Below are 11,366 nucleotides of genomic sequence, written 5' to 3' on the forward strand. Positions count from 1 at the left end.
CTCATGATCACTAAATGATTTACCTATGAATCTAAGCTTGTTCCGGAAAGAGTGACAAGTTCCGGAAAGAATGACAATTATGACTGCAAATATCAATAAAATAATTACTGTGATAGTTTTTACTAACTAAATTTTACTAATTTCGAAATGAACTCAGAGTAAGATGTCACCCCTATTCAGAATGATAGTCTAATGTTTTTTTATAAAGTCACTATGACCGATTTCCTTATTAAATATTCGAATCTTGTTAATTATGTATTTTTATATAAGTTTGTTTGTTATTCTTAAGTTCTTATTCGCATATGGCAAATAAAATAATAGTGTAAGCATCGAAACCAGGATACGTTAAGTGATATAGTAATTTCTGAGTCCATCTATGGGGCTACTGATTTTCATCTAAATTTTGTCAACTTGCCAAGTATATTATGGGTTAAAGTGTTAGATTGAAGCTGATATTTAAGAAAAGTGTTTATTTTATTAGAAAAAAATGTAATTTAATAAAATTTATATATGTTCTTTGATATAAGATGAAAATAATATAACAAAAAACTTTTTCTTCGAATGTCTACTTATCTACAGTTTTTATCTACAGAATTGTTTAATGTTAAATTTGTTTTATCAAATTGCTAAATGCATAATGAACAAACAATCACATAAAATCTCTTATTAAAAACAGATCTTATTTGATAGTAATTTTTATTAGTTAGTATTGGTGAGTAGAGAGTTAGGCTTAGTTAGTTAGACAAAGTCTTATCTATTGACCACAGTGTTCTTCAGAATGACTGTAGAACTGTAACTGTAGTCAGCTTGCGTTTTTGGTGGGCACATAAGGTTAGTTGGCAACACCTTATCTATTGACTATAGCATTCTTTACAAAAACAATTGCAACAGAATATCATAGTGTTTTTTTCATCATAATGGTGTTATTAGAGTTTTGGAATTATATCTCAGATTTTATGGTTTGCGAGAACTGAGCATATTGAAAAACTGACGCTTACTTCATAGACAGATCAAGGTTCCAGTGGCACCAGTTAAATAATACATATTTATAAGTTAATTTTTCTAGTTTTCCTTCAAATACTGACTAAAATTAATACAAACTCAATTCATTGAAGAAATTCATATCAAATCTACAGCAACTGAGACATTTTTAAATTTTTAATTTCCTGTGCTTATATCAAAATCTGACTGCAGAAATAATTTAAAATAGTTAAAAACTGAAAATAGTTTTGAGCATTCCAAATTTTTTTATTTTCTATAAATTTACTTAATTTATTTTAGTTTTTTTTGTCTTGCGACCCAAATCAAAATTTTTAAACTAAATTTGTTTAAATGAACGATAGACGCTGAGCTCGTGCACGATGTGAGGTGAATCAATTGTTTTAAATTCTCATATCTCTGAAAGAAGTTAAGATCACGTTTCAGTTCATCTCAGATACATTTATATCTAATCTTTTAATCAGCGATTTGTGTGATAACATATATAAAAAAAACTTAAAAATTGTGCAAAAAAAAAAAATATTTGCATTGCACTAAACAAACAATTCTATTCTTTGAAAATTTATTTGAATTTATATTTTATTTTTTAAAGTTTGTATTTGTTTAGGTTAAAATTAATTTTTTTTTAATTAAAATTACTTGAAAAAATTATTATAAAATTTTTTCTCCATTATAACATTTTTTGCTATATTACTAGTTATAGTCAAAAATTAATATTTTAATTGACGAATTTTAGTACATATACTCTGATTGGTTTTTTTTTATATATGAAAGTTCACTTCATCTTAATACTACAATTATAATAGACACAAAAATATATATATTTAAGATATAATTAATAGTAGATTACGTTAGGTTATACCGGCGATCGCAAGGGATCCATTTAGTTCTATAGTCTATTGTCTCACCCTGTAACTAAAAACATAAGGGTTGAAACTACTTAGAAACTATGACAAAGCTTTGAATCCCATTCAAAGGGAGGCCTTGTAATTCGCCAATATCCTCAAATAGAAAGCCCCTAAAGTGTTAAGGCAGCGTCGTGCAATTGCCGGACAAATACAAAGCAGACTGTCACTACTGCGGTAGGTAAAGTTGAAAGGATGATTTAGTCTCCTAGCATGGCTACCATGTATATCTACAGGGCATCTCAATGAGAGAGTTTGGTTTTCTTTTATTCGTGCCTAGTCAAATTGCATACAGATGCCTGCATATCGTTGAGTCTTCCCATTTTTTATTAAAAAGCTTTGCACAGGAAGAAATCAGTGCCAGTTTGTATGATGCCAACAATATACCCAGATTATTTAGGTGTTACGAGTGGTTTCCTGAAGCACCAAATCTGGCACCCCATCATCTGCTTTACAATTTTCGAAAAGAACTCTATGATTGAGTAGTGAAATATTGAACTGCATCGACAACTCATTTAGAGATGTGTAGCAGTCAAAAACTGTCTTAGATGTAAATGGGACTGAGTTCAAGAACTTTAAAGTAGCTTAACTATCGGATAGTATGTATATATTCCTATCATATATATCATCTACTTCTAGACAAGCTTTAGCCTCCCTTATATCAATCACTTCTATCTGAAAAACACTACATTGATGTATTGTCCTAAAATAAGAGGATATATATTTAGCCCTTCTTAGAAAACTCCACTTCCTACGCCACTTCTAGTTTTTGAACCGTCGGTAAAATAGTTAGATTAGATTAATTGATAGTAAGTCAGATTTAACATTACACTAGCTCTTTAGCTGGTTTGTTTAAACCAGAAAATGACCATAGAAATATATGCATAACTTATTAGCCTAAAAAAAGATTGAGATGCTTAACTCATAATAAGAGATGGATTCTTCTGAATCATTATTAAGATTTTTCTTCATAAAATGCGTTTTTACGGGGTCTGGCAAATGCACTATGGTATGTAAGGAACTCTGATCTGCATCGCGATCTAGGGATAAATGCGGTGATGAAAAAATACAGGGAAATGCAAGAATGCACCTGCAGCGACTTCTGATTAAATTCTTCATAATTGCGGTTTAAAATTGTTTGTTAGCTTATTATTATTATTGTGAGCTAGTTACTTTTATAAAATTTATTTAATCAAATGAAATAAATGTATATAAAAAAAAAAATTAAATTCGATTTTATCAACTTGGGAGAGAATTATACAAAACTCTTAGGAGAGTTAGCCAGAAGTCCAATATTAATCTAATGAGGTCATTGATCATTGACCATTGGTTTTTTGAAAAAACAAATAATTTTTATCACTTTTATTCTAATAATTTTGTTATAAAAATAAAACATATTTAAAGCAAATATTTTTATGAATAAACTTCAGATACTTAATAACGAAATAAGCTGTTAGGCTTTCTTATAGCAAAATTTATTAGTTATATACTGCAATAAACATATTTATTGAAATTTAAAAATATTTAAATAATATTTAAAATTTTAATATTTAATGATAAATGTAAACTGTGCATCCTGAAAGATTACCACAAATTTTATGGATGTATTCAGTTGCTTATTCACGGCTGGATGATTTTTCCAGCGCATACTTTCCTAAGGATACATAAACGTAAATATACTAAAGGATGATGTACTTGGGTTTTATGCATGTACCTATGTGTGTAGTATATCTCTTTCAAAGTTGAAGATAAGAGAATCGACTGGTTTTTAAGGACTTCCTGAACAACATTTTCAGAGTGAATATTTGTAAGAGTTTGCATGATTTATTCATTGCAAAAGGATAAAGGAAAAAGAACGTTTATTCAAAATATTTTATCATTAAAAAACATAAAATTTATCTCAAAGTAAACTGTATTTTTTTTCTATCAATTTTTATAAATTTTATTTAAAAATTTGTTTTTTAAACATTTATTTTTACAATCGATATAATTTTATGATAAAACTTTTTTATGCTCAATTAAATTTCATAATAAATGAATTATTATGAAATAAAGAAAAATATTTAATAATACTCAATAGATAAACATAAGAAAACTAAGAAAAAAAAATTATACAAAAGAAAATTATGAAAGTTTAAATCATTAAATGAAGTAATGAAGAAAGGCAAAAAATGAAAAAAAAAGAAAAAATTAAACCGACAAATACGAACGAATTAAGAGGAAAATGAAATAATTGGAAAAATCTGCATCAATTGGAAATAAGATAAATAATTAACTCAGACATTGAAGATGACTTCAACTTTGAATAAGAGTATAAATCATACTGATTATATATAAGTGGAACTGAACTAAGTGATCCAAAAAGTAATTAATTAATTAAGAGTTATATTTAGAACTACAAAGATCACCGAAGTCTTTATTATTATTTATAATGATAGATACAATTATAACTAAGGAAATAAATGTATTCCCGAACGATCCTGATATTCACTGACATTCATATCAGCCTCCGCCAGTCAGCCCGATTAGATCCTTATCTACCAATCCCTTATCATGCCTGTCCTGCTGTATGGTGCAGAAGCTTGGACAACTACCAACAGTGATGAGAAGGCGTTAGGAGCATTCGAGAGAAAAATTCTTCGGAAGATCTATGGTCGCTTACGCGTTGGCGACGAGTATCGAATTAGATGGAACGATGAGCTGTATGAGCTATAGCGCGACATTGACATAGTTAAGCGCATAAAAATTCAGCGGCTACGCTGGCTTGGTCATGTCGTGCGAATGGAAGAAAGTGCTCCGGCTAGAAAGGTATTTGATTCGGTACCCGCAGTTGGAAAACGATGAGCTGTATGAGCTATACCGCGACATTGACATAGTTAAGCGCATAAAAATTCAGCGGCTACGCTGGCTTTGTCATGTCGTGCGAATGGAAGAAAGTGCTCCGGCTAGAAAGGTATTTGATTCGGTACCCGCAGTTGGAAAACGCGGTAGAGGACGTCCGCATCTTCGGTGGAAGGACCAGCTGACCAACGATTTGGGGGCGCTCGGTACTACCAACTGGATTGATAGTTACCTGACTTTAAAACAGTTCACAACCCCAGAGCGAAATCAATCAATATTTTGTATATCTGGCAAGTTTTAAATGATAGCTGTAAGAGTTTCGACTTCATTAGATGCTTGGTTAGCTATTTCCAAATAATTAAAATAGTACACCTCGGAGTTTTTTTATAAATTGGGAAAAATTGAATAACGTTCAGTAATAAAATTCCTCCATTTGAAAGGAATGTAAGTACAATGATGCAATCAAATTTGGAAATGGATTCTGTTTACGGCAACCTTGCACCATTGTTAACAGCAATAAATTATTGGAAAGCTAAATTTAAACGTGGTCGTACGAGTGTTTTTAATGTAGAATCTCCCGATCGTCCTAAAGAGATCGGTCCACGATATTGTGTTGGAGGATTTAAAGATTAACTTGCGTGAGATATCAGTGATAACAAACATATCATATGAAAGTGTATCAAAAATTTTACATGAATATTTGGACATGAGAAAGCTTTGAGCAAGATGGGTGCTGGGTTTGATTAAAACTTCAGTTAAATATTGAGATAATAAAAAATTATATATGATGATGTTAATACAAACAACTACAAACTATAACAATAGTATTCTTAAAAATGTATATGTTTTCTAAATAAAATATACAATCTTAAATTACACTTCTTAATTGTAGTTTCTTCAAATATTGGATAATACCGCTGGGTAATAATGAGGATTTGCCGAGACTTATGAGATTAAGTATCTTAGAGCTTTCACTCAGACAATAATAAATTTAAATACAATAAATTTTGTTTAATAGATTTTAATAGTTTAAAAATATATCACAAATAATAATGTATTGGTTTAATTGTCCAATACTATATAATGTATAATGTTTGGACTTCAAGTGTCAAAATTCGAACCCTGTCAAATTTAAAGTCACTGTTATTTGTTATTTTTTTTAATTTTAAGACTTTTGTTTGTAAAAAATATGCTTGTATCTACTTGATATCGCTTGTTTTTAACAAATAATATAAAAAGTTTGTCAAAAACTGAAATAGCTGCATGATACGCCTGAGGATTTAATTAATTAAAAAATTTTTTGGATTTAAAAATTTTCTTGTTATTTCCTAACTTTTCTTGTCTAAGGGCATGAAATTCTTAACATATAAAATTGATTTTATTTAAGATATTTTAAAAAATTATTTATTATATTGTTACGTTTATTCAAACGCTTCGTTCGATAACACTGGATTCTGATAAGTGAATAATATTAAACTTGTATTAATTATAACCGTAATTTATCTTCTGAAACACACACAACTTTATTGCTTAAAATAACCAACTTCTCTATTCTCTTAAAAATTAACCAACTACATTTAAAAACTTATTTACTAGCTAACTGACATAATTTAAAATTATCTCAGTTAACTTGAATCGATTTGTATCTTCGCAACACTGCCCTCCACCTAAACTTGTTCGTCCCGAACAAGTGTCACCATATCTTCATGACAACGCGCCAACCGTTCCAAATGAACTACTTTCATCTTATTCTCATTATTTCTTATGTCCGAAACGAACAAGACATCTCTGACATCAGCATTAAATTCACTACCCGTAGCCAATACGTCATCTGTGGTATCCTCATGAAACAAGACATTTACATCAATTGTCACGTTCTTATCATCTGTGAGGTTGGCATCAACGTTTAACGGTATATCTTTATAAGACAACTTCGCGATCAACAAGCCCTCTGCGATCTCCGCATCATATTTGATTTCCTGATTAATCCTGAACGGATGCACCAAAGTTCGTGCAAATACGATATTATCGACTCCGACATTTTCCATGGCTTCTACAATCCAGCATCTGTTCGTCCTTTTATTCGCGTCTAGTTTTCCCCATACAATCGCTTCTGAATTTGCCGGTATTCGTCGTCGTCGATTCAATCGAACCTGTCTCACCCTATCGCAATGCTCACTGCCAGTATTCAATGGACATTCCATTACCGCGCTCCGTAGGATACGTTGTTCTAAGTCCAACGTAATTCCATTGGCAATCATAAAATCTACTTCAAATGAAATACCCTCAACATATATAACATATGGGGATTCTTGCTCGTCCAAGCAGATGTCATCATTCAAAATTCTCGGTCACTTCAAAACATGTTTCGAACTTTCTTCAACAAAATTTTTTAATATTTAGGGTATCAAGAAGTATATAAGGAAATAAGATATTTGCTAACGTGCCATTGACAAGGTGTACAAGAATATATACAGTCCGAAGATAACATTCGGAATGCAACTATCACGTTTTCCTATATATAATAAATCGTAATTCACGCTTAACAACAATTTCTCGTTGGGACATAAACTTCTAATTGGGATCCAAAAACACGAGTTTTGTAACAAGAATTGTTGGCCTGACGTATACTAGATATTTAATACATAATCATTTAATAAACAAGTGAAAATGATTGAAAGTTCGATATCTGGCAATGCCACTAAACCCGAAAGTATAACATTAAAATATAAAGGTGATGGAACGTCTGTGTCTCCTAAGGATAGACAATATGGAGGAGATACAATATTTCAAAATAATGATTGCCCCTTAACAAGTGAACAATTCTTAAGAGCAAGACAGAAATTTGTTCTTCTTGAAAATGCAAATAGTACAAACGATAGGAATACCTCAGCAGGAAAAGATGTTAATAAAAAACAAAAACAGTTCCAAACCAGTTGAAGCAAATAGAAATCTTCCGAAGGAGTTTGCAGAGACAAGTTACTCAACCATTGACACTGAACATGAAATCAACCCTCCATTTCAGCCTCTACTCTATGAGGGATCAGCCTCCACAGTCTCACCTGTAGAATTGAATCCAAATGAAATACCCTCAACATATATAACATATGGGGATTCTTGCTCGTCCAAGCAGATGTCATCAACTGATTCAGCTATACCAAAGCCGATTAACACAAAATCATAACTATGTAAACCGAAATAGTCTTTCCTCCTTTTCTTTCTTCTCTTTTTTCTGTTTCTTTTTTCCCTATTCATTATTTGAATCAGTCTTCTTCTCCCCCTTATCTTATTTCTTGTTTTCTCTCTTATCCTTCTTTCTTTTCTTCTCTTTCCTCTATTTCTTTTTACCTCCTTTCTTGTCTTCTTTTTTGTCTTTCTTCCTGCCTTCATTTCTGTCTTTTCTTTTGCCTTCAAACACACACAACTTTATTGCTTAAAATAACCAACTTCCTATTCTCTTAAAATTAACCAACTACATTTAAAAACTTATTTACTAGCTAACTGACATAATTTAAAATTATCTCAGTTAACTTGAATCGATTTGTATCTTCGCAACAATATATATAGATAAGTAGATTATAAATAAAATAGTATATCAAAAAAAAATTAATAGTTTTTTACGAACTTGTAACTATAACTATTATTTTTAAAAAAATACTAAATTTTTCTGCCACCTATATTTCGACTATAGATATAGACTATAGTATATAGTCAATTGCCATCAATATTTTATTTTCACCAGTATTTTGATTATAGATGACTATAGACTAGAGTTTATAGCCAATTACTAATATTATTTTATTTTCACGCATATTTTGACTATAGACTAGAGTCTATAGTCAATAGACTAGAGTCTATAGTCAATAGACTAGAGTCTATAGTCAATAGACTAGAGTCTATAGTCAATAGACTAGAGTCTATAGTCAATAGACTAGAGTCTATAGTCAATAGACTAGAGTCTATAGTCAATAGACTAGAGTCTATAGTCAATAGACTAGAGTCTATAGTCAATAGACTAGAGTCTATAGTCAATAGACTAGATAGACTGTAGTTAATTGCCACCAACATTTCGACTACAGATAACTATAAACTGTAGTTTATAGACAATTATCATCAATTAAAATATATTTTTTAAAAATATTTATTTATTATTTATTTATTTATTATTATTATTTATTATTTATTAAAATATTTATTTAAATAAAGCCATGCATTATTTAAATAATTAATCAATAAATCCGTTCAAAAATATATAAATAAATTTGGTCATTAAAACAATGAATAAAAAAAAATATTATTAAAAAAAGAATATGTATGTAAAAAATATAAATATTAGTCTTTTCAAATTTTGTATGAAGAAGTAAAGCATTAAATTAAATTCTACTTATTTTTCTTTGATTGATTAGAATCGTTGAAATGTATAAAGTTATTAAAACTTACATTATTAAAAGAACCATTATTCTTTTTTAATGTTTGTTGAGAACACCTGAGAAATAAATTCACTAAATAAAAAAATTAACTAGGTAATAATAAAAAAACAGGTCATAAGAACTATTACAATTATGACTGGTTTTTATGAGGTATTTCAAGTACAAGTAACTCTCCATAAACTCATACGAAGTTGTATTAAATAACACAATTGACCTAAGGTTGTTCGATAAGTTTTTACTTTAATGAAAACTTAATGAGAAATCTGGGACGCTCTCGTTTGAGGAAGGAAGGAAGAGAATTGTAAATGTTAAAGGCGCAACAAAGTAATTTTATGAACTTGAAATCAATTAAATTTGCGTTTGGTCAAATTTAGGGCACAGCTGCAAGTCCAAACAAGAACTACGAGGACTTACTAAGGAAAACAAAGTGAAGAGAAAGGGTTTTTGTTTTTGAAGACAAGAAAAATCTAATCGTAAACAGCGATGAATTAGCACGCAATCAACTGTTGAATTCCCCGTTTTCCTGCCGCATTTAACGGTTATTGCAAGTAAAACCTTGTGCGAGCGGCTGTAAAATCGTTTTTAATTATAGCAAAACAACAACTGAAATAAAAACAATAGACGAAGCCCGGTCAGGTGTGGAATCGTGGAAATTGGGCGTGTTAATTTTCCTTCATTATTCCGCACATAAACTTGTAAAAGCCATTTACCAGGCATTTCCATTTTTTTTCTCACTTTCCTCTATTAATAGACAGAGGTTCACATGCAAGTACGCATACCAAAAAGTCTATCCGACCACATAAAATGTTGTTTGGCTCAGTTTGGTTTGGTTTGGTTTGGTCGGTGGCCATTAAACACAAATACATTTATTATGTTTGCAATTAGTGGAAGACAAATGTGCGTGTCCTTTCATATTATTAAATAGTCAAAAGGCCTAAAATAAATGTGGTCATAATGAAAACATCTCTCAAATGTTTGACAACAAAGTAAAATAGTTGATCAAATTAAAAAAATATTTATCATACGCGCTGTCCACTGACTGTTGCTGAAATGTCAACAATTCGCTGCATACTTTTCGGGTTGTGTTAATTTTTAATGGATGTTTATGTTGTGTGCGGCATTTAAGCAATTGCCGGTGAGGAATTTAAGCCTTTTTCAGTTTAAATTTAGAATTTAAATTAGAATCAAAAATTGTAGGCGATGCAAATAAAATAAAATAGAAAATTTCTTGATGTTTTTAAAATTTTATTTATTTCTAGAGATTTTTACAGGTATTAACAGTTTTAGTTAACAGCTGTTTTCTTTATTTTTTACAGTGAGCTAACAGTTTCTTATGATGTTATTTCATTTCTGCAATTTTTTCCGTTTCTAGTGCTATTGCATGGCACTTTGCTATTTTTTTATTCTTCCTCGTTTTTCATGCGATTACTAGCACTATTTTTTTATTTTATAATAATGATTGAGACAGTATTCTGCATTCAGTTCTAATATGAATTGAAATATATTTATTATAATGAATGTTATTTTCTAATGATATTCCTTTGTAAACATCATAACCCTCAATTAGCGGCTGTGTTACAGAAACATATTTTAACATTTATACGAAAGCAATGATATATATTTGAATGATTAAATATGGTTCTATTCAAATTTACAATTTTATGATGTCAATGTTTAACAACTGCCGTATATGTTAAAGTTCTGAAAATTTACTATAAATATAATGACTCGGTAGTAGGTACAGAAATACAGAATTTTCTTGTATCGAGGCTTATTTTTCAATGAGTTATGTGTTAAATTGTCACATATGAAAGAGTAAAAATCCACAATTAGTTTCATGGTAAATTTTATAATAATTGTAATTAATATGTTAATTAATATTTTAACCCCTTCTAGTAGTTTGTTAAAAGTATATTATATCCAAAAAAAACTTTACTGTTTTGTATGTCGTTTATTCAAGAAGTATCATAGATCCGTGTAATATGAATCAGAAACTATAGACTCTGTTTAAGATTATTGCTACAACCACATGATCATTAAATTTGTTAATTGACAGGAAATTGAAAATATGGATGTGAAACATATGTAGTTTCGACTGATCGAAGGTGTAATCACAAATTATTAATTCTGATCGCTATTTTTTTTACAAACACATGATAATGAATTTTATTTTGGAGTGAAATTGCAGATA

The 11,366-nt window shown here is 29.8% G+C and overlaps 1 protein-coding gene across 1 annotated transcript; it reads right to left on the reverse strand.

Moving 5' to 3' along the window:
• Positions 1-6,170: 6,170 nt before the first annotated feature.
• Positions 6,171-8,290, reverse strand: LOC119685808. Its single transcript, XM_038100191.1, has 2 exons — positions 7,881-8,290; positions 6,171-7,075 (listed from the first exon to the last, which is right to left on the reverse strand). The coding sequence occupies exons 1-2, from the start codon at positions 8,133-8,135 to the stop codon at positions 6,413-6,415; spliced, it is 918 nt and encodes a 305-aa protein (XP_037956119.1). The 5' UTR covers positions 8,136-8,290; the 3' UTR covers positions 6,171-6,412.
• Between the last annotated feature and the right edge of the window lie 3,076 nt (positions 8,291-11,366).

This window comes from Teleopsis dalmanni, chromosome 2 (genome assembly GCF_002237135.1).
Source record: "Teleopsis dalmanni isolate 2A chromosome 2, ASM223713v2, whole genome shotgun sequence".
NCBI classification, from domain to species: Eukaryota; Metazoa; Arthropoda; class Insecta; order Diptera; family Diopsidae; genus Teleopsis; species Teleopsis dalmanni.

What these genes read in the sequence shown, in the direction of transcription:
- LOC119685808 (XM_038100191.1), bottom strand. Translation starts at nt 8,135, where the DNA reads ATGAAGGCAGGAAGAAAGACAAAAAAGAAGACAAGAAAGGAGGTAAAA. An exon ending in TAGCTGAATCAGTTGATGAC is followed by an intron (nt 7,076 to 7,880) that starts ATCTGCTTGGAC and finishes TTGAATGATGAC; the next exon opens with ATCTGCTTGGACGAGCAAGA.